This window comes from Pseudophryne corroboree, chromosome 1, assembly GCF_028390025.1.
Source record: "Pseudophryne corroboree isolate aPseCor3 chromosome 1, aPseCor3.hap2, whole genome shotgun sequence".
NCBI lineage: Eukaryota > Metazoa > Chordata > Amphibia > Anura > Myobatrachidae > Pseudophryne > Pseudophryne corroboree.
Genome location: NC_086444.1, coordinates 562,251,962 through 562,275,311, shown reverse-complemented (window position 1 = coordinate 562,275,311; position 23,350 = coordinate 562,251,962). Strand labels below are relative to the sequence as shown.

The window sequence follows — 23,350 nt, the reverse complement described above, 5'->3', positions numbered from 1 at the left end:
CTCCCGCCCTTTGCTGCTGGATAATGTCTGCTGAAATTTCCTAGTGCAGATATGTGAAGGACGGGCGAGCCGCCAATTGATAAAGCTAAATATTTATCTTATATAAAACCCTTTATGAGGTCTAAGAACACTGTACGCTATTTACGTATGAAGTACCGTAAGGGTACGCTCGTTGCGTAACAATCGCTTAGCCGTGGTCGAGACGCTCAAGCGTCACGTTCGCTCACGGCCAAGAGATCACAGGCAGGCACGCTATTGGCTGCTGACTAACGTAATGGTTCACTATAGCGTAACGGACGCTGTATCGGGTGCGGGCTGCTCGAGCGATACAGACGCTCATGAGAATACGCTGTTGGTATCGGGCACACTTATAGGTGAGCGACTACCGTAATGCTACGCTATCAGCGTAGCGGACGCTCGAGACCACGAGGAGATCACGAGCGGCGCAGACGCTCACAATGTTAAACCTTTATATCTAAATCATAAACAATGTAATATGCAGTAAAACCTTTGTGTAGAGATAGGGTGTAGATGCAACCTAGTGTAACCTTATTAACTTAAAAGCTGTTTGAGCGTCACCGACGCTCTGAGAATACTAAACACTATAAGAAATACACAGATACCTGGGCTTAGGGTCCAACGCCTAATATATATATATTATGAATGATATACTTGCAAAAGAATTAATACAAATACAAATCATACACTACAATATAACATAGACTACCTAACCAGATAACTACACAGGAAATACAATACAATTACTATTTAAGGGAAAATAAGAGAGAAAGAGGAGAAGAGAGAGAGAGAGAAATTGGCCCACAATAACAAGAAGATCAATATGGTTGCGGAGAAACACTTACGCACAAGGGGAAACGATCGCATGCGCCTCTGGACATCCAGCTCCCGATTTTCAGCAATGATAACCGTTGAAGAGTGAGAGCTGGATGTGATCGGCTTGTCTATTTATGCCCTACACACAATACAATTCAATGGTCCCTACAATCTCATTGTTCATTGGACACAGGAATTCCTCCTCGCATTATAACAAAAGGTCATAGGTTGATTCATACAGGTGGGCCGTGACTATTTCCAACAGCTCAGGTGGGAGGGAAACTGGGTTTCCTGCCGCATGGATAAGTAAGTGCAAATACAGTAAATGTTCATAAACTTCTTATGTCCATAACTATTCGCACGAGCGATTAATCCGCTTCAAACCAACACCGGAATATTGCTAATTAAATACTCTTCCGATGGGTACTAAACACCACTGTATTACTCCTGTCTGACCCTTCGTATCAAACAAAGAGGGATTTCTCTGTTCACGAACATTCTATATTAACCAAACTTTCAGAATCTATCAAAGGGACCATGATCTACAAAATACATTATATAGTGAAAATATGTAACGATTGAGTCGCACGCTACGATCACATAAACTCTACCGTAAATACGCATACCGTGCGCCTGCGGGTGCCCGCGACTGTGAGTATGCGCACGTACGGGAGAGCGTACGCATGCGCAGCACGGACCTGTGTGAGGTGCAAATATGGTAGTGTGCATAGAGATATTTTTCTGACTTTGACAGGCCACAGGGTGGGCTATTGTTCACCCAGGGTGTAGCTGTGGAGGTGTGGTTTGCCTGGGGTAATCATCTTAGTTGTGTGACCATGGCGCTAGGTTGCTCTGGGGGGTCATTTATGTGGTTGCGGGGAGTGTGTGTGTGTGTCATTGTTTGCCTGGGGGAAGCTGCACAACAGTGTGGCTGCGGAGGGCTGATTTGCTTGTGTCACCCCTTAGTTGTGTGGCCTTGGGGGGGGGGTTTGGGGTAGGAAGCCCTGTATTAAACCCTACTGTTCTGTTTCGCTCCTTCCCTGACTCTGTTGCTCTCTCCGGCCTAACTGACCAACACTCTGCATACTTTGAAAGCTTAATATTAACACCTATGGATACAAGGTCTTGCTCTAACATTATGCAACCAGTTTTATTACAGACCATGGCAGAATGTTTGATTTGGAGAAAATGTGCTGTCAGAGTACATGATACCTAAAAAGCCGTGTTGTTTATAGCACAAATAAGAAACAAATTACACTGGTATGATCGGAAGACATTTAGTTGATTTTTGGTCATAGGCCATATTTGTTTGAAGACAACAACCTGAAAAACGTTTCTGTGATTCGGCATTCAGTGAAACCAGTTCATTACTATACATTGATAACTTGGTAATCTATTTGAACAGAATTTTTGTAAATCCATTTCTCATTAAATCTGTATATTAGAGTTGAAATACACTTACTATATGAATGCTGCTCTTCTAGTTTTCCACTACAGTAGCTACTTGTTTCTTTTGTTATGAAAATAATAAAGAGCATTCGAAAAAGAAAGTCACAATAATAGTAATAGTTGATGATAAAATGTATTGGATAAACAAACTACTTAAAAAAAAGTAAATCTAAATATCAGTGTTTTATGGATACGTCTGGTGTTGAATTTGTTGGCACTACATTCTTTTGCCCTCTGTCTGGAATTAGCTGCCTGTGTAATACAGGAATGTGACGCATGTTAAAGCTCTTTGTAAAGGATAATAAAGAGAACTATTGTTTTACGGTACATGGTCAGTTCTGTGTGATAATGTTGGCTGTATCTCTTGCAGGCAGTTGCTCACCTATTGGCTTCTGTTCTGAAAGAAAATTCTTCCTCGGAGATCATCAAACAGTCTTCAGCTCAGGTAGGACTAATATACTGTAGGGTACAGGTCACATTTCAAGAAGAATACAGGATATTTTATTAGTTTTATTTACAAAGGGAAATGTTGACAATAGATCTCAAACATATAGGGTCATCTGTTGGTTTCCATTTCATTTCTCCCTGTATTTCTATGTTCTATGCTGTGTATTATTTTGACTAATAAAAGGTTTTAATTATATTTTTCAGTGTGTCTTGTGCTGAAAACTGCTTTATCCTTTTCTTAGAACGTAATTGTAATAAAAAAAATTGTAGGAAATAATAGTAATACGGATATTAGAAGCAGAGTCATGTGCCGCAAGCTACTGTGGAGCCTTGCCCAGTGTCTGATTGGGGGCACATCAGAGTATTACACTCAGTAACACATTGCTTCGTTCTGCTCACAACTCTGCATGAGCAAAAATAAGCAATGTTTTCCTACCCGAGCATCCTGTGGGGTGTCATCGTGCTTCAGAGCCTCACAGAAAATCTGATGGGACCTATAGGAGTAGTTCCAATTTACCATGAGCTACATTTTTATCGCAGGTAAAGTCAACGACCACAACTTTTTGATATTCAATTAGAAAACTGTCTCAAGTTAATGCAGGTTTCAATGGGAGTTTGCACCTCCAGACTTATTTTATTTTAAAACTACAAGAACATAGAGTAGTAGAGTGGGTACACCTCACCCAATCAATAATAATGTATTCAGAGGTGTTTAAATAGTAAGGAATGGCTAAAAGGAAAGTTATTTTTACATGTTATTTTCTCTCCTTTTTTATGCCTCTTACTGTAAACTGTACATTTATTTAAATGCAAATGTCATGAATCTGTAAAGTAAGTATCTTATACAAACAACTATATATTCTGTGGAGATTTTTGTGGCAAATATTCCCACTACCATCGTGACCATTTTTTTTCATTAACACAGGTATGTGTGCTTCCGATTTCTGTGCTATGCAATAAAAACAAATGCTTCTGGTAATGTATCGCAAAATCTCGTAGGCAGAGCACGTTTGGGAGGCTGGAACTGTCCGTAGTGATGATGAGTGGCCATAGTGAGGCAAGAGGGTGACCTGCACATGTGTAAATGTGAGATACAGCTGTGCCCTCCTTGAGGGAGTCATTTTCTCAGTTACTGCACCCCACACTGGTTTCCCTGTTGCTTCGGTAGCAAGCACTTTACCTCAGATATTGTACCTCCCTCCTACAGGGATTCTGAAGCAAGTCTAGTCAGTTTTAGCTTATCCCTTTATCGGTCACCCCCACAGCATTGCCTGTTTTGTAAGAGTATCCATTTAGCAACAATATCAATAAAGGGTTTTTAAAATAGAGATTTCTTTTACGTCCTAGTGGATACTGGGGTCTAGTACTTTAGTACCATGGGGTATAGATCGATTCCACTGGAGCCTGGCACTTTAAAACTTTTAGTGTGTGTGTTTGCTGGCTCCTCCCCTCTGTGCCCCTCCTACCAGACTCAGTTTAGAAAAAATTTGCCCAAGGAGCCGGGTGCACTTCTCAGAGATTTTTCTTTTAAATTTAATTTAGTTTCTTATTTTCAGGTAGCTCTGCTTGGCAGACTGACTACCTGCTTCGTGGGACTTAGGGGGGAGACCGAACCAACTTGCTTAGGGATAATGGTTTCGTAATCCCAGCTGACAGGACACTGAGCTCCTGAGGTGCTGATCACTCATCGTCAGTATGTGTGCCAATACCAGAAGCTAGCCGCCACCCTCTAACAGATGCCGAAGACCAGGTGCGGTGAGTGTTACACCGGGGTCCTGGTTAGCGGGTCCCTGGTGCAGTTTGGCTGCATGTCACGCGACAGTCACGGGCCCGGTGCTGCGGTGCCCGCCGCGGACGGAACTAGCTCAGGGCTATTGCCCAGCAGTGCTCACTGTCATCTAAGGGTTTGTGTGGACTGTAAATGACATTTCTATGACGTCCTAGTGGATGCTGGGACTCCGTAAGGACCATGGGGAATAGCGGCTCCGCAGGAGACAGGGCACAAGAATAAAAGCTTTAGGATCAGGTGGTGTGCACTGGCTCCTCCCCCTATGACCCTCCTCCAAGCCTCAGTTAGATTTTTGTGCCCGAACGAGAAGGGTGCAGGCTAGGTGGCTCTCCTGAGCTGCTTAGAATAAAAGTTTAATTTAGGTTTTTTATTTTCAGTGAGTCCTGCTGGCAACAGGCTCACTGCATCGTGGGACTAAGGGGAGAAGAAGCGAACTCACCTGCGTGCAGAGTGGATTGGGCTTCTTAGGCTACTGGACATTAGCTCCAGAGGGACGATCACAGGTACAGCCTGGATGGGTCACCGGAGCCGCGCCGCCGTCCCCCTTACAGAGCCAGAAGAGACGAAGAGGTCCGGTGAAATCGGCGGCAGAAGACAATCCTGTCTTCAGACTAAGGTAGCGCACAGCACCGCAGCTGTGCGCCATTGCTCTCAGCACACTTCACACTCCGGTCACTGAGGGTGCAGGGCGCTGGGGGGGGAGCGCCCTGAGACGCAATATAAATGATAATACCTTAGGTGGCAAAAGAATACATCACATATAGCTCCTGGGCTATATGGATGTATTTTAACCCCTGCCATTTTTACACAAAAGAGCGGGAGATAAGGACGTCGTGAAGGGGCGGAGCCTATCTCCTCAGCACACAAGCGCCATTTTCCCTCACAGTTCCGCTGGAAGGACGGCTCCCCGACTCTCCCCTGCAGTCCTGCTTCAGAATCAGGGTAAAAAAGAGAAGGGGGGGCACTATTGGCAGCAAATGACAATATAAACAGCAGCTATAAGGGAATAACACTTATATAAGGTTATCCCTGTATATATATATAGCGCTGGGTGTGTGCTGGCAGACTCTCCCTCTGTCTCTCCAAAGGGCTCGTGGGGTCCTGTCCTCTATCAGAGCATTCCCGGTGTGTGTGCTGTGTGTCGGTACGTGTGTGTCTACATGTATGAGGAGGAAAATGATGTGGAGGCGGAGCAATTGCCTGCGTTAGTGATGTCACCCCCTAGGGAGTCGACACCTGACTGGATGATCGTATTTAAACAATTAAGTGATAATGTCAGCACTTTGCAAAAAACTGTTGACGACATGAGACAGCCGGCAAATCAATTAGTGCCTGTCCAGGCGTCTCAGACACCGTCAGGGGCCCTAAAACGCCCGTTACCTCAGTGGGTCGACACAGACCCAGACACAGATACTGAGTCTAGTGTCGACGGTGATGAGTCGAACGTAATGTCCAGTAGGGCCACACGTTACATGATCACGGCAATGAAGGAGGCATTGCACATTTCTGACACTACAAATACCACTAAGAAGGGTATTATGTGGGGGGTGAAAAAACTACCAATAGTTTTTCCTGAGTCAGATGAATTGAATGAGGTGTGTGATAAAGCGTGGGTTTCTCCCGACAAAAAACTGCTAATTTCTAATAAATTATTGGCACTATATCCTTTCCCATCAGAGGTTAGGACACGTTGGGAAACACCCCCTAGGGTAGATAAGGCGCTCACACGTTTATCTAAACAAGTAGCGTTACCGTCTCCTGATACGGCCACCCTCAAAGAACCAGCTGATAGAAGGCTGGAAAATATCCTAAAAAGTATATACACACATACTGGTGTTATACTGCGACCAGCAATCGCTTCAGCCTGGATGTGCAGTGCTGGAGTCGCGTGGTCGGATTCCCTGACTGAAAATATTGATACCCTGGATAGGGACAATATATTGTTAACTATAGAGCATTTGAAGGATGCATTACTATATATGCGTGATGCACAGAGGGATATTTGCACCCTGGCATCAAGAGTAAGTGCTATGTCCATCTCTGCCAGAAGAACGTTATGGACACGTCAGTGGTCAGGGGATGCGGATTCCAAACGACATATGGAAGTATTGCCGTATAAAGGGGAGGAGTTATTTGGGGCTGGTCTTTCGGACCTGGTGGCCACGGCAACGGCTGGAAAGTCCACCTTCTTACCCCAGGTCACTTCACATCAGCAGAAAAAGACACCGTCTTTTCAAACTCAGTCCTTTCGTTCCCATAAATACAAGCGCGCAAAAGGCCACTCTTTTCTGCCCCGGGGCAGAGGAAGGGGAAAAAGACTGCACCATGCAGCCGCTTCCCAGGAGCAGAAGCCTTCCCCTGCTTCTGCCAAGTCTTCAGCATGACGCTGGGGCTTTACAAGCAGACTCAGACTTGGTGGGGGCCCGTCTCAAGAATTTCAACGCGCAGTGGGCTCACTCGCAAGTGGATCCCTGGATTCTACAGGTAGTATCGCAGGGGTACAAACTGGAATTCGAGGCGTTTCCCCCTCGCCGGTTCCTGAAGTCTGCTCTGCCAAAGTCTCCCTCCGACAGGGAGGCAGTTCTGGAAGCCATTCACAAGCTGTATTTTACCAGCAGGTGATAATCAAGGTACCCCTCCTACAACAGGGAAAGGGGTATTATTCCACGCTGTTTGTGGTACCGAAGCCGGACGGCTCGGTGAGACCAATTTTCTCTAACGTCCTAAGTGGATGCTGGGGACTCCGTCAGGACCATGGGGTTTAGCGGCTCCGCAGGAGACAGGGCACAATAATAAAAGCTTTAGGATCAGGTGGTGTGCACTGGCTCCTCCCCCCATGACCCTCCTCCAAGCCTCAGTTAGATTTTTGTGCCCGGCCGAGAAGGGTGCAATCTAGGTGGCTCTCCTGAGCTGCTTAGAATAAAAGTTTAAGTTAGGTTTTTTATTTTCAGTGAGTCCTGCTGGCAACAGGCTCACTGCTACGAGGGACTTAGGGGAGAGAAGTAAACTCACCTGCGTGCAGGATGGATTTGCTTCTTAGGCTACTGGACACCATTAGCTCCAGAGGGAGTCGGAACACAGGTCTCACCCTGGGGTTCGTCCCGGAGCCGTGCCGCCGACCCCCCTTGCAGATGCCGAAGTTGAAGAGGTCCAGAGGTCCAGAAACAGGCGGCAGAAGACTTTCAGTCTTCATAAGGTAGCGCACAGCACTGCAGCTGTGCGCTATTGTTGTCAGCACACTTCATACCAGCGGTCACTGAGGGTGCAGGGCGCTGGGGGGGGCGCCCTGGGCAGCAATGTATTATACCTATTTTATGGCTAAAATACATCACATATAGCCCTTGAGGCTATATGGATGTATTTAACCCCTGCCAGAACTCACAAACTCCGGGAGAAGAGCCCGCCGTTTTAGGGGGCGGGGCCTATTCTCCTCAGCACACGGCGCCATTTTCCTGCTCAGCTCTGATGTGAGGAAGGCTCCCAGGCTCTCCCCTGCACTGCACTACAGAAACAGGGTTAAAACAGAGAGGGGGGGCACTTATTTGGCGATATGATTACATATGTGAAAATGCTATAAGGGAAAACACTTGTATAAGGGGTTGTCCCTGTATAATTATAGCGTTTTTGGTGTGTGCTGGCAAACTCTCCCTCTGTCTCCCCAAAGGGCTAGTGGGGTCCTGTCCTCTATCAGAGCATTCCCTGTGTGTGTGCTGTGTGTCGGTACGTGTGTGTCGACATGTAGGAGGACGATGTTGGTGAGGAGGCGGAGCAAATTGCCTGTATTGGTGATGTCACTCTCTAGGGAGTCGACACCGGAATGGATGGCTTATTTAGGAATTACGTGATAATGTCAACACGATGCAAGGTCGGTTGACGACATGAGACGGCCGGCAAACAAATTAGTACCTGTCCAGGCGTCTCAGACACCGTCAGGGGCTTGTAAAAACGCCCATTTACCTCAGTTGGTCTTCAGTGTCGACGGTGAAGAAACAAACGTATTTTCCTTTAGGGCCACACGTTACATGTTAAGGGCAATGAAGGAGGTGTTACATATTTCTGATACTACAAGTACCACAAATAAGGGTATTATGTAGGGTGGGAATAATCTACTTGTAGTTTTTTCCTGAATCAGATAAATTAAAGTGTGTGATGATACGTGGGTTTCCTCCGATAGAAAATTATTGGAGGTATACCTTTTCCCGCCAGAAGTGAGGGCGAGTTGGGAAACACACCTTAGGGTGGATAAGGCGCTCACACGCTTATAAAAACAAGTGGCGTTACCGTCTCCAGATACGGCCGCCCTCAAAGAGCCAGCTGATAGGAAGCTGAAAAGTATCCTAAAAAGTATATACACACATACTGGTGTTATACTACGACCAGCAATCGCCTCAGCCTGGATGTGCAGCGCTGGGGGGGCTTGGTCGGATTTCCTGACTGAAAATATTGATACCCTTGACAGGAACAATATTTTATTGACTATAGAGCATTTTAAGGATGCATTTCTATATATGCGAGATGCGCAGAGGGATATTTGCATTCTGGCATCAAGAGTAGATGTGATGTCCATATCTGCCAGACGATGTTTATAGACACGACAGTGGTCAGGTGATGCAGATTCCAGACGGCACATGGAAGTATTGCCGTATAAAGGGGCGGTCCATCGGACCTGGTGGCCATGGCAACAGCTGGAAAATCCACTTTTGTTACCCCAAGTCACATCTCAGCAGAAAAGGACACAGTCTTTTCAGTCTCAGTCCTTTCGTACCCATAAAGGCAGGCGGGCAAAAGGCCAGTCATATCTGCCCAGGGTTAGAGGAAAGGGAAGAAGACTGCAGCAGGCAGCCCATTCCCAGGAACAGAAGTCCTCCACAGCTTCTGCCAAGTCCGCAGCATGACGCTGGGGCCATACAAGCGGACTCAGGTGCGGTGGGGGGTCATCTCAAGAGTTTCAGCACGCAGTGGGCTCACTCGCAAGTGGACTCCTGGATCCTACACGTAGTATCCCAGGTGTACATTGGAAATTCGAGACGTCTTCCCCTCACAAGTTCCTGAAGTCTGCTTTACCAACGTCTCCCTCCGACAGGGAGGCAGTATTGGGAAAAAATTCACAGGCTGTATTCCCAGCAGGTGATAATCAAAGTACCCCTCCTACAACAAGGGAAGGGGTATTATTCCACACTATATTGTGGTACTGAAGCCAAACGGCTCGGTGAGATCTAAAAGATTTGAACAATTACATACAAGGGTTCAAATCAAGATGGAGTCACTCAGAGCAGTGATAGCGAACCAGGACGATATGGTGTCACTGGATATCAGGGACGCTTACCTACATGTCCAAATTTTGCCCTTCTCACCAAGGGTATCTCAGGTTCGTGGTACAGAACTGTCACTATCAGTTCAGAAGCTGCCGTTTGGATTGTCCACGGCACCCCGGGTCTTTACCATGGTAATGGCCGAAATGATGATTCTTCCTAAAAGAAATATGGACGCTTTCCTGATAAGGGCAAGGTCCAGAGAACAGTTGGCGGTCGGAGTAGCACTATCTCAAGTAGTTCTACGACAGCACGAGTGGATTCTAAATATTCCAAAATCGCAGCTTTTTCCGACGACACGTCTAATGTTCCTAGGAATGATTCTGGACACAGTCCAGAAAAGGATGTTTTCTCCCGGAGAAGAAGGCCAGGGAGTTATCCGAGCTAGTCAGGAACCTCCTAAAACCAGGAAAAGTATCAGTGCATCATTGCACAAGGGTCCTGTGAAAAATGGTGGTTTCTTACAAAGCGATCCCATTCGGTAGATTTCACGCAAGAACCTTTCAGTGGAATCTGCTGGGAAAATGGTCCGGATCGCATCTTCAGATGCATCAGCGGATAACCCTGTCTCAAAGGACAAGGGTGTTTTCTTCTGCGGTGGCTGCAGAGTGCTCATCTATGAAAGGGCCGCAGATTCGACATTCAGGACTGGGTCCTGGTGACCACGGATGCCAGCCTGAGTGGCTGGGGAGCAGTCACACAAGGAAAAAAATTTCCAGGGAGTGTGATCAAGTCTGGAGACTTCTCTCCACATAAATATACTGGAGCTAAGGGCAATTTACAAGGCTCTAAGCTTAGCAAGACCTCTGCTTCAAGGTCAGCCGGTATTGATCCAGTGGGACAACATCACGGCAGTCGCCCACGTAAACAGACAGGGCGGCACATGAAGCAGGAGGGAAATGGCAGAAACTGCAAGGATTCTTCGCTGGGCGAAAAATCATGTGATAACACTCTCAGCAGTGTTAATTCCGGGAGTGGAAAACTGGGAAGCAGACTTCCTCAGCAGGCATAACCTCCTCCCGGGAGAGTGGGGACTTCAGCGGGAAGTCTTCCACATGATTGTAAACCGTTAGGAAAAACCAAAGGTGGACATGATGGCGTCCCGCCTGAACAAAAAACTAGACAAATATTGCGCCAGGTCAAGGGACCCTCAGGCAATAGCGGTGGACGCTCTGGTAACACTGTGGGTGTACCAGTCAGGGTATGTGTTCCCTCCTATGCATCTCATACCAAAAGTACTGAGAATCATAAGAAGGAGATGAGTAAGAATGATACTCGTGGTTCCGGATGGGTCAAGAAGGACTTGGTACCCGGAACTTCAAGAGATGCTCACGGAAGAACCGTGGCCTCTACCTTTAAGAAAGGACCTGCTCCAGCAGGGGCCTTGTCTGTTCCAAGACTTACCGCGGCTGCGTTTGACGGCATGGCAGTTGAACGCCGGATCCTGAAAGGGCATTCCAGATGAAGTCATCCCTACCCTGGTCGAAGCCAGGAAGGAGGTAACCGCAAAACATTTTCACCGCATTTGGCGAAAATATGTTGCGTGGTGTGAGGCCAAGAAGGTCCCTACAGAGGAATTCCAACTGGGTCGTTTCCTACATTTCCTGAAAACAGGACTGTCTATGGGCCTAAAATTAGGGTCCATTAAGGTTCAAATTTCGACCCTGTCGAATTTCTTCCAGAAAGAACTGGCTTCAGTGCCTGAAGTTCAGACGTTTGTAAAAGGGGTACTGCATATACAGCCTCCTTTTGTGCCTCCAGTGGCACCTTGGGATCTCAATGTTGTTTTGAGTTTCCTAAAGTCACATTGGTTTGATCCACTCACCACTGTGGAATTAAAATATTTCACATGGAAGGTGAAGATTCTATTAGCCCTGGCTTCAGCCAGGCGTGTGTCAGAAGGGGCGGCTTTATCATATAAAAGCCCTTACTTAATTTTTCATTCTGACAGGGCAGAATTGAGGACTCGTCCTCAATTTCTCCTTAAGGTGTTTTCTGTTTTTCACATGAACCAACCTATTGTGGTACCTGCGGCTACTAGGGACTTGGAGGACTCCAAGTTACTTGACGTTGTCAGGGCCCTGAAAATATATGTTTCCAGGACGACTGGAGTCAGAAAATCTGACTCGCTGTTTAGCCTGTATGCACCCAACAAGATGGGTGTTCCTGCTTCTAAGCAGACGATTGCTCGCTGGATTTGTAGTACAATTCAGCTTGCACATTCTGTGGCAGGCTTGCCACAGCCAAAATCAGTAAAAGCCCATTCCACAAGGAAGTGGGCTCATCTTGGGCGGCTGCCCGAGGGGTCTCGGCTTTACAACTTTGCCGAGCTGCTACTTGGTCAGGGGCACACCCTGACTGAGGAGGACCTGGAGTTCTCTCATTCGGTGCTACAGAGTCATCCGCACTCTCCCGCCCGTTTGGGAGCTTTGGTATAATCCCCATGGTCCTGACGGAGTCCCCAGCATCCACTTAGGACGTTAGAGAAAATAAGAATTTACTTACCGATAATTCTATTTCTCGTAGTCCGTAGTGGATGCTGGGCGCCCATCCCAAGTGCGGATTGTCTGCAATACTTGTACATAGTTATTGTTACAAAAATCGGGTTATTCTTGTTGTGAGCCATCTTTTCAGAGGCTCCTTCGTTGTTATCATACTGTTAACTGGGTTCAGATCACAGGTTGTACGGTGTGATTGGTGTGGCTGGTATGAGTCTTACCCGGGATTCAATATCCTTCCTTATTATGCACGCTCGTCCGGGCACAGTATCCTAACTGAGGCTTGGAGGAGGGTCATGGGGGGAGGAGCCAGTGCACACCACCTGATCCTAAAGCTTTTATTATTGTGCCCTGTCTCCTGCGGAGCCGCTAAACCCCATGGTCCTGACGGAGTCCCCAGCATCCACTACGGACTACGAGAAATAGAATTATCGGTAAGTAAATTCTTATTTTAAATCTGAAATCCTTGAACACTTACATAAAAAGGTTCAAATTCAAGATGGAGTCACTCAGAGCGGTGATAGCGAACCTGGAAGAAGGGGACTATATGGTGTCTCTGGACATCAAAGATGCTTATCTCCACGTCCCAATCTACCCTTCTCACCAAGGGTATCTCAGGTTTGTAGTACAAGACTGTCATTATCAGTTTCAGACGCTGCCGTTTGGGTTGTCCACGGCACCTCGGGTCTTTACCAAGGTAATGGCCGAAATTATGATTCTTCTTCGAAGAAAAGGCATCTTAATTATCCCTTACTTGGACGATCTCCTGATAAGGGCAAGGTCCAGGGAACAGTTAGAAGTCGGAGTAGCACTATCTCAGGTAGTGTTACGTCAGCACGGGTGGATCCTAAATATTCCAAAATCGCAGCTGATTCCAACGACACGTCTTCTGTTCCTAGGAATGATTCTGGACACAGTCCAGAAGAAGGTGTTTCTCCCGGAGGAGAAGGCCAAGGAGTTATCCGAGCTAGTCAGGAACCTCCTAAAACCAGGCCAGGTGTCAGTGCATCAGTGCACGAGGGTCCTGGGAAAAATGGTGGCTTCTTACGAAGCAATTCCATTCGGAAGATTCCATGCAAGAACGTTTCAGTGGGATCTACTGGACAAATGGTCCGGATCGCATCTTCAGATGCATCAGCGGATAACCCTGTCACCAAGGACAAGGGTGTCCCTCCTGTGGTGGTTGCAGAGTGCTCATCTTCTAGAGGGCCGCAGATTCGGCATTCAGGGTTGGATCCTGGTGACCACGGATGCAAGCCTGAGAGGCTGGGGAGCAGTCACACAGGGAAGAAACTTCCAGGGCTTGTGGTCAAGCATGGAAACATCTCTTCATATAAACATTCTGGAACTACGGGCCATTTACAATGCCCTAAGTCAAGCGAAACCCCTGCTTCAGGGTCAGGCGGTATTGATCCAATCGGACAACATCACGTCAGTCGCCCACGTAAACAGACAGGGCGGCACGAGAAGCAGGAGGGCAATGGCAGAAGCTGCAAGGATTCTTCGCTGGGCGGAAAATCATGTGATAGCACTGTCAGCAGTGTTCATTCCGGGAGTGGACAACTGGGAAGCAGACTTCCTCAGCAGACACGACCTTCACCCGGGGGATTGGGGACTTCATCCAGAAGTCTTCCACATGATCGTGAACCGTTGGGAAAAACCAAAGGTGGACATGATGGCGTCCCGTCTAAACAAAAAACTAGACAGATATTGCGCCAGGTCAAGGGACCCTCAGGCAATAGCGGTGGACGCTCTGGTAACACCGTGGGTGTACCAGTCAGTGTATGTGTTCCCTCCTCTGCCTCTCATACCAAAAGTACTGAGAATCATAAGAAGGAGAGGAGTAAGAACTATACTCGTGGTTCTGGATTGGCCGAGAAGGACTTGGTATCCGGAACTTCAGGAGATGCTCACGGACGAACCATGGCCTCTACCTCTAAGAAAGGACCTGCTCCAGCAGGGGCCTTGTCTGTTCCAAGACTTACCGCGGCTGCGTTTGACGGCATGGCGGTTGAACGCCGGATCCTGAAGGAAAAAGGCATTCCAGATGAAGTCATCCCTACCCTGGTCAAGGCCAGGAAGGATGTAACCGCAAAACATTATCACCGCATTTGGCGAAAATATGTTGCGTGGTGTGAGGCCAGGAAGGCCCCTACAGAGGAATTTCAACTGGGTCGTTTCCTCCATTTCCTGCAATCAGGACTGTCTATGGGCCTAAAATTAGGGTCCATTAAGGTTCAAATTTCGGCCCTGTCGATTTTCTTCCAAAAAGAACTGGCTTCAGTACCTGAAGTTCAGACATTTGTAAAAGGGGTACTGCATATACAGCCTCCTTTTGTGCCCCCAGTGGCACCTTGGGATCTCAATGTTGTGTTGAGTTTCCTAAAGTCACATTGGTTTGAACCACTCACCACTGTGGACTTAAAATATCTCACATGGAAGGTGACGATGCTGTTAGCCCTGGCTTCAGCCAGGCGTGTGTCAGAATTGGCGGCTTTATCATATAAAAGCCCTTACTTAATATTTCATTCTGACAGGGCAGAATTGAGGACTCGTCCTCAATTTCTACCTAAGGTGGTTTCTGCATTTCACATGAACCAACCTATTGTGGTACCTGCGGCTACTAAGGACTTGGAGGACTCCAAGTTGCTTGACGTGGTCAGGGCCCTGAAAATATATGTTTCCAGGACGGCTGGAGTCAGAAAATCTGACTCGCTGTTTATCCTGTATGCACCCAACAAATTGGGTGCTCCTGCTTCTAAGCAGACGATTGCTCGTTGGATTTGTAGTACAATTCAGCTTGCACATTCGGTGGCAGGCCTGCCACAGCCAAAATCGGTAAAAGCCCATTCCACAAGGAAAGTGGGTTCATCTTGGGCGGCTGCCCGAGGGGTCTCGGCTTTACAACTTTGCCGAGCAGCTACTTGGTCAGGGGCAAACACGTTTGCTAAATTCTACAAATTTGATACCCTGGCTGAGGAGGACCTGGAGTTCTCTCATTCGGTGCTGCAGAGTCATCCGCACTCTCCCGCCCGTTTGGGAGCTTTGGTATAATCCCCATGGTCCTTACGGAGTTCCCAGCATCCACTAGGACGTCAGAGAAAATAAGATTTTACTTACCGATAAATCTATTTCTCGTAGTCCGTAGTGGATGCTGGGCGCCCATCCCAAGTGCGGATTGTCTGCAATACTTGTATATAGTTATTGTTACAAAAATTCGGGTTATTATTGTTGGGAGCCATCTTTTCAGAGGCTCTTTTTCGTTCTATCATACTGTTCACTGGGTTCAGATCACGAGTTGTACGGTGTGATTGGTGTGGCTGGTATGAGTCTTACCCGGGATTCAATATCCTTCCTTATTATGTACGCTCGTCCGGGCACAGTATTCTAACTGAGGCTTGGAGGAGGGTCATAGGGGGAGGAGCCAGTGCACACCACCTGATCCTAAAGCTTTTATTCTTGTGCCCTGTCTCCTGCGGAGCCGCTATTCCCCATGGTCCTTACGGAGTCCCAGCATCCACTACGGACTACGAGAAATAGATTTATCGGTAAGTAAAATCTTATTTTCTCTGACGTCCTAGTGGATGCTGGGAACTCCGTAAGGACCATGGGGAATAGCGGCTCCGCAGGAGACTGGGCACAAAAGTAAAGCTTTAGGACTACCTGGTGTGCACTGGCTCCTCCCCCTATGACCCTCCTCCAAGCCTCAGTTAGATTTTTGTGCCCGGCCGAGAAGGGTGCACACTAGGGGCTCTCCTGAGCTTCTTAGTGAAAGTTTAGTTTTAGGTTTTTTATTTTCAGTGAGACCTGCTGGCAACAGGCTCACTGCATCGAGGGACTAAGGGGAGAAGAAGCGAACCTGCCTGCTTGCAGCCAGCTTGGGCTTCTTAGGCTACTGGACACCATTAGCTCCAGAGGGACCGAACACAGGCCCAGCCTCGGAGCTCGGTCCCAGAGCCGCGCCGCCGGCCCCCTTACAGAGCCAGAAGCAAGAAGAGGTCCGGAAAAATTGGCGGCAGAAGACATCAGTCTTCAACAAGGTAGCGCACAGCACTGCAGCTGTGCGCCATTGTTACTCAGGCACACTTCACACTTCGGTCACTGAGGGTGCAGGGCGCTAGGGGGGGGCGCCCTGAGCAGCAATGTAAACACCTTGGCTGGCATAAATACACCACATATAACCCCAGGGCTATATGGATGTATTTTAACCCCTGCCAGAACTCACCAAAAAGCGGGAGAAAAGGCCGCCGAGAAGGGGGCGGAGCCTATCTCCTCAGCACACGGGCGCCATTTTCCATCACAGCTCCGCTGGAAGGACGTCTCCCTGACTCTCCCCTGCAGTCCTGCACTACAGAAAAGGGTAAAAAAGAGAGGGGGGCACTAATTTGGCGCAGTTTTAATACTAACAGCAGCTATAAAGGGAAAAGCACATTTTATAGTGGTATTCCTGTCTATATATAGCGCTCTGGTGTGTGCTGGCATACTCTCCCTCTGTCTCCCCAAAGGGCTAGTGGGGTCCTGTCCTCGATCAGAGCATTCCCTGTGTGTGTGCGGTGTGTCGGTACGATTGTGTCGACATGTTTGAGGAGGAAAATGAGATGGAGGCGGAGCAATTGCCTATTATAGAGTTGTCACCCCCTAGGGAGTCGACACCTGAGTGGATGAGCTTATGGAAGGAATTGCGTGACAGTGTCAGCTCTTTACGACAGACAGTTGACGACATGAGACAGCCGGCTACTCAGCTTGTGCCTGTCCAGGGGTCTCAAACGCCATCAGGGGCTTTAAAACGCCCGTTACCTCAAATGGCAGACACAGACACGGATACTGACTCCAGTGTCAATGATGAGGAGACAAACGTGACTTCCACTAGGGCCACACGTTACATGATTGAAGCAATGAAAAATGTATTGCATATCTCTGATAATACAAGTACCACTAAAAAGGGTATTATGTTTGGTGAGAAAAAACTGCCTGTAGTTTTTCCTGTATCCGAGGAATTAAATGAAGTGTGTGATGAGGCGTGGGTTTCCCCCGATAAAAAACTGATAATTCCTAAAAGGTTATTGGCATCGTACCCTTTCCCGCCAGAGGATAGGGCACGTTGGGAAACACCCCCTAGGGTGGATAAAGCGCTCACACGCTTGTCTAAACAGGTAGCACTACCCTCTCCTGATACGGCCGCCCTAAAGGAACCTGCCGATAGAAAGCTGGAGAATATCCTAAAATGTATATACACTCACACGGGTGTTATACTGCGACCAGCAATCGCCTCAGCCTGGATGTGCAGTGCGGGCCTGGCGTGGTCGGATTCCCTGACTGAAAATATTGATACCCTAGATAGGGACAGTATATTACTGACTATAGAGCATTTGAAGGATGCATTTCTATATATGCGTGATGCACAGAGGGATATTTGCCGACTGGCATCAAAAGTTAGCGCGCTGTCCATTTCTGCAAGAAGAGGTTTATGGACGCGGCAGTGGTCAGGTGATGCGGATTCTAAAAGGCACATGGAAGTATTGCCTTATAAGGGGAAGGAGTTATTTGGGGTAGGTCTATCAGACCTGGTAGCCACGGCAACTGCTGGAAAATCCTTATTTTTACCCCAGGTAGCTTCTCAACCTAAGAAGACGCCGTATTATCAGGCGCAGTCCTTTCGGCCCCATAAGGGCAAGCGGGCAAAAGGCGCCTCATTTCTGCCCCGTGGCAGAGGGAGAGGAAAAAGGCTGCAACAAACAGCCAGTTCCCAGGAACAAAAGCCCTCTCCCGCCTCCGCAAAGTCCTCAGCATGACGCTGGGGCTTTACAAGCGGACTCAGGCACGGTGGGGGCCCGTCTCAAGAAGTTCAGTGCGCAGTGAGCCCACTCGCAAGTGGACCCCTGGATCCTTCAGGTGGTATCTCAGGGGTACAAATTGGAATTCAAGACGTCTCCCCCTCGCCGTTTTCTAAAGTCTGCTTTACCGACGTCTCCCTCAGACAGGGAGGCAGTATTGGAAGCCATTCACAAGCTATATTCCCAGCAGGTGATAATCAAGGTACCCCTCCTACAACAGGGAAAGGGGTACTATTCCACACTATTTGTGGTACCGAAGCCGGACGGCTCGGTGAGACCAATTTTAAACCTAAAATCCTTGAACACTTACATACAAAGGTTCAAATTCAAGATGGAGTCACTCAGAGCAGTGATTGCAAACCTGGAAGAAGGGGACTATATGGTGTCTCTGGACATCAAAGATGCTTACCTACATGTCCCAATTTACCCTTCTCACCAAGGGTACCTCAGGTTTGTGGTACAGAACTGTCACTATCAGTTTCAGACGCTGCCGTTTGGATTGTCCACGGCACCCCGGGTCTTTACCAAGGTAATGGCCGAAATGATGATACTCCTTCGAAGGAAGGGAGTTTTAGTTATCCCTTACTTGGACGATCTCCTGATAAGGGCAAGATCCAGGGAACAGTTGGAAGTCGGAGTAGCACTATCTCAGATAGTGCTGCGCCAGCACGGTTGGATTCTCAATATTCCAAAATCGCAGCTGATCCCGACGACACGACTTCTATTCCTAGGGATGATCCTGGACCCAGTCCAGAAAAAGGTGTTTCTCCCGGAGGAGAAAGCCAGGGAGTTATCCGAACTAGTCAGAAATCTCCTAAAACCAGGCCAAGTCTCAGTGCATCAATGCACAAGGGTCCTGGGAAAGATGGTGGCTTCTTACGAAGCAATCCCATTCGGCAGATTCCACGCAAGAACCTTCCAGTGGGATCTGCTAGACAAATGGTCCGGGTCGCATCTTCAGATGCATCAGCGGATAATCTTGTCACCAAGGACAAGGGTGTCTCTCCTGTGGTGGTTGCAGAGTGCTCATCTTCTAGAGGGCCGAAGATTCGGCATTCAGGACTGGGTCCTGGTGACCACGGATGCCAGCCTGAGAGGCTGGGGAGCAGTCACACAGGGAAGAAATTTCAAGGGCTTGTGGTCAAGCCTGGAGACATCACTTCACATAACTATCCTGGAGCTAAGGGCCATCTACAATACTCTAAGCCTAGCAAGACCTCTGCTTCAAGGTCAGCCGGTGCTGATCCAGTCAGACAACATCACGGCAGTCGCCCACGTAAACAGACAGGGCGGCACAAGAAGCAGGAGGGCAATGGCAGAAGTTGCAAGGATTCTTCGCTGGGCGGAAAATCATGTGATAGCACTGTCAGCAGTGTTCATTCCGGGAGTGGACAACTGGGAAGCAGACTTCCTCAGCAGACACTACCTCCACCCGGGAGAGTGGGGACTTCACCCAGAAGTCTTCCACATGATTGTGAACCGTTGGGAAAAACCAAAGGTGGACATGATGGCGTCCCGCCTCAACAAAAAACTAGACCGGTATTGCGCCAGGTCAAGGGACCCTCAGGCAATAGCTGTGGACGCTCTGGTAACACCGTGGGTGTACCAGTCAGTGTATGTGTTCCCTCCTCTGCCTCTCATACCCAAGGTACTGAGAATCATAAGAAGGAGAGGAGTAAGGACTATACTCGTGGCTCCGGATTGGCCAAGAAGGACTTGGTACCCGGAACTTCAAGAGATGCTCACAGAGGACCCGTGGCCTCTACCTCTAAGAAGGGACCTGCTCCAGCAGGGACCCTGTCTGTTCCAAGACTTACCGCGGCTGCGTTTGACGGCATGGCGGTTGAACGCCGGATCCTGAAGGAAAAAGGCATTCCGGATGAAGTCATCCCTACCCTGATCAAAGCCAGGAAGGATGTAACCGTACAGCATTATCACCGTATTTGGCGTAAATATGTTGCGTGGTGCGAGGCCAGGAAGGCCCCTACAGAGGAATTTCAACTGGGTCGTTTCCTGCATTTCCTGCAAACAGGACTGTCTATGGGCCTAAAATTAGGGTCCATTAAGGTTCAAATTTCGGCCCTGTCGATTTTCTTCCAGAAAGAACTGGCTTCAGTTCCTGAAGTTCAGACGTTTGTCAAGGGGGTACTGCATATACAGCCTCCTTTTGTGCCTCCAGTGGCACCTTGGGATCTCAATGTAGTTTTGGGGTTCCTAAAATCACATTGGTTTGAACCACTCACCACTGTGGACTTAAAATATCTCACATGGAAAGTGGTAATGCTGTTGGCCCTGGCTTCAGCCAGGCGTGTCTCAGAATTGGCGGCTTTATCCTATAAAAGCCCTTACCTAATTTTTCATACGGACAGGGCAGAATTGAGGACTCGTCCTCAATTTCTCCCTAAGGTGGTTTCAGCGTTTCACTTGAACCAGCCTATTGTGGTACCTGCGGCTACTAGGGACTTAAAGGACTCCAAGTTGCTGGACGTAGTCAGGGCCCTGAAAATATATGTTTCCAGGACGGCTGGAGTCAGAAAATCTGACTCGCTGTTTATCCTGTATGCACCCAACAAGCTGGGTGCTCCTGCTTCTAAGCAGACTATTGCTCGTTGGATTTGTAGTACAATTCAGCTTGCACATTCTGTGGCAGGCCTGCCACAGCCAAAATCTGTAAAAGCCCATTCCACAAGGAAGGTGGGCTCATCTTGGGCAGCTGCCCGAGGGGTCTCGGCTTTACAACTTTGCCGAGCAGCTACTTGGTCAGGGGCAAACACGTTTGCTAAATTCTACAAATTTGATACCCTGGCTGAGGAGGACCTGGAGTTCTCTCATTCGGTGCTGCAGAGTCATCCGCACTCTCCCGCCCGTTTGGGAGCTTTGGTATAATCCCCATGGTCCTTACGGAGTTCCCAGCATCCACTAGGACGTCAGAGAAAATAAGAATTTACTTACCGATAATTCTATTTCTCGTAGTCCGTAGTGGATGCTGGGCGCCCATCCCAAGTGCGGATTGTCTGCAATACTTGTACATAGTTATTGTTACAAAAATCGGGTTATTATTGTTGTGAGCCATCTTTTCAGAGGCTCCTCTGTTATCATGCTGTTAACTGGGTTCAGATCACAGGTTGTACGGTGTGATTGGTGTGGCTGGTATGAGTCTTAACCGGGATTCAAAATCCTTCCTTATTGTGTACGCTCGTCCGGGCACAGTATCCTAACTGAGGCTTGGAGGAGGGTCATAGGGGGAGGAGCCAGTGCACACCAGGTAGTCCTAAAGCTTTACTTTTGTGCCCAGTCTCCTGCGGAGCCGCTATTCCCCATGGTCCTTACGGAGTTCCCAGCATCCACTACGGACTACGAGAAATAGAATTATCGGTAAGTAAATTCTTATTTTCCGAGGTGTTTTACACTTGTGGCCAGTATAATCCCGTGCGCCAATGCAAGCGGCGGGGCTTCCCGGAGCGGGACCAGCGTCGGAAAGGCGCCATTTTCCTGCTGCACACTTCTCCTCCAGGACCCACGCTGTTACAGACTGTCTGAACTGGTACCAGGGGGTCATAGTCAGGGGGGGAGCACGTCCGCGGTAACACCACTGCACTGATTTTAAATATTTTCACACATTGTGCTGCTGTGTTCTGTGTGCTGGGTCCACTTGTCAGTGTCACTCTAAAGGGCTTTCTAGGGTCTGTGTGGGGTGTTGGGCAATGGGCTGCGCTGTGATTTCCTGTATAATTTCTGAAGACCTTGTTATGTGTGCTGTGTCAGGAATCGACTTACCACAGCTGCATCTGTCCGTCGGTGCGGTTTCCGTCCGGGGTTCCTACGTCTCGCTGTCGCTGGTCTCCCTGTCGCCGGATGCCATCCTGGGCCTAAGAACGCTCCTGTTGTCAGCGGGCGTGCATGCACGCCACGTTCCCGCCAGGCCGCGGCATGGGCGCCGCCATGACAGCTTTCCTCAGACTGCCGCATCAGCCAATCCGGAGCTTGACTGCACCTCCTCGTTTCCCTTCCAGCCAATGCCTGCAGACCGGGGGGTATATCAGGAGCAGCAGGGTGAGTCAGTCCTTGTTCTGGACTTCGTGTCATTCCTATGACCTGTGTCTCTGGCTCCGTTCTCCAGTTCCTCCGTTTACCTGCTTTGCCTTCCAGTTTGTTCCTGTACTACCGTGGAACCACAAGCACCAGCAACCCTTGCATTTGAGTTCTAGCTTCACACCTTTACCAGCTACAGTGTGCTCCAGCCCTCTGCAGTAGAGACTCTCCCCCAGGTGCATCTCGTCATCTACACCTGTTCATCAGCCTGCAAGCTGCCAGTGTTATTCAAACTGCACTGAGAACTTTAACACTTGTCTCCTGCAATTGCTACCAGGTTTGCTATTCCCACTAACATCTCTGCTGGCTCCACGGTCCAACAACTATCGGTTCCCATACCGACACATCGATCCTCTGATCGATTGAACTTACCTTACAGACTTTGCCGTAGACTCTCAGCTTCCACGCTGCATATTCACAATTGCATTTTGTTTCTGTTGTTATCAAGTATTCCTGCTGCCATATTGTTTAAAGCCTATTGTTTAATAAACAACATTGCGCACATGCGCAGGAATCCAATCCGGCCTCCTCACTTCTTCCATCCTACCTCCACTGACCCACTAGCGCCCCCTCCGGGGACACAAACTAAACAGAACCTGACATGCTGCTTGTAATTCTACCCCGTTTTCAGCTGGTCTCTCATGTGTGAGCAATGTTCCTTGTCTCCTCAAGGGCCCAGCTCACAGGCACCTGACTGGTTGGACAGCCTTAAGAGCATGATTCACCATGTCCCTTCTGAACTAGCTGTAGCTAAAAGGGAGAGACAGGTATTAGAACACTCAATTGATTGTGTAGCTATGGCAGTAGATTCCAGGAAGGCTTCGCAGCCCCCTCTAGTGGCATCACACAAGTGCTCACTGCCACAGGTTTTCCAGTCCGATTCTGATCATGACGTGGACGAGGACAGCTCTCTGTCCCCTGAGGTGGAGGCCCTCATTTTTTAAATAAGAGAGGTCACATTCCGTACTCGAAACCAGATGAGGAGTTGTATTTTAATGTAGGACCAAGAGTTCAGCTAGCTTTCCGGTGTCTAAGGAGCTGAACTCCCTGGCCAAGGAGGCTTGGTTAAACCCTGATAAAAAAATTAAAATTCCT

The 23,350-nt window shown here is 48.4% G+C and overlaps 1 protein-coding gene across 2 annotated transcripts in view; it reads left to right on the top strand.

Annotated features, from left to right (window-relative positions):
• FOCAD (focadhesin) overlaps positions 1–23,350 on the top strand; it is an 872,056-nt gene that overhangs the window by 198,854 nt on the left and 649,852 nt on the right. For both annotated transcript variants that reach the window (XM_063914161.1, XM_063914160.1), the window contains exon 3: positions 2,654–2,728. In XM_063914161.1, coding sequence (XP_063770231.1) covers positions 2,654–2,728 — 75 coding nt within the window. The remainder of the gene's footprint in view (positions 1–2,653; positions 2,729–23,350) is intronic.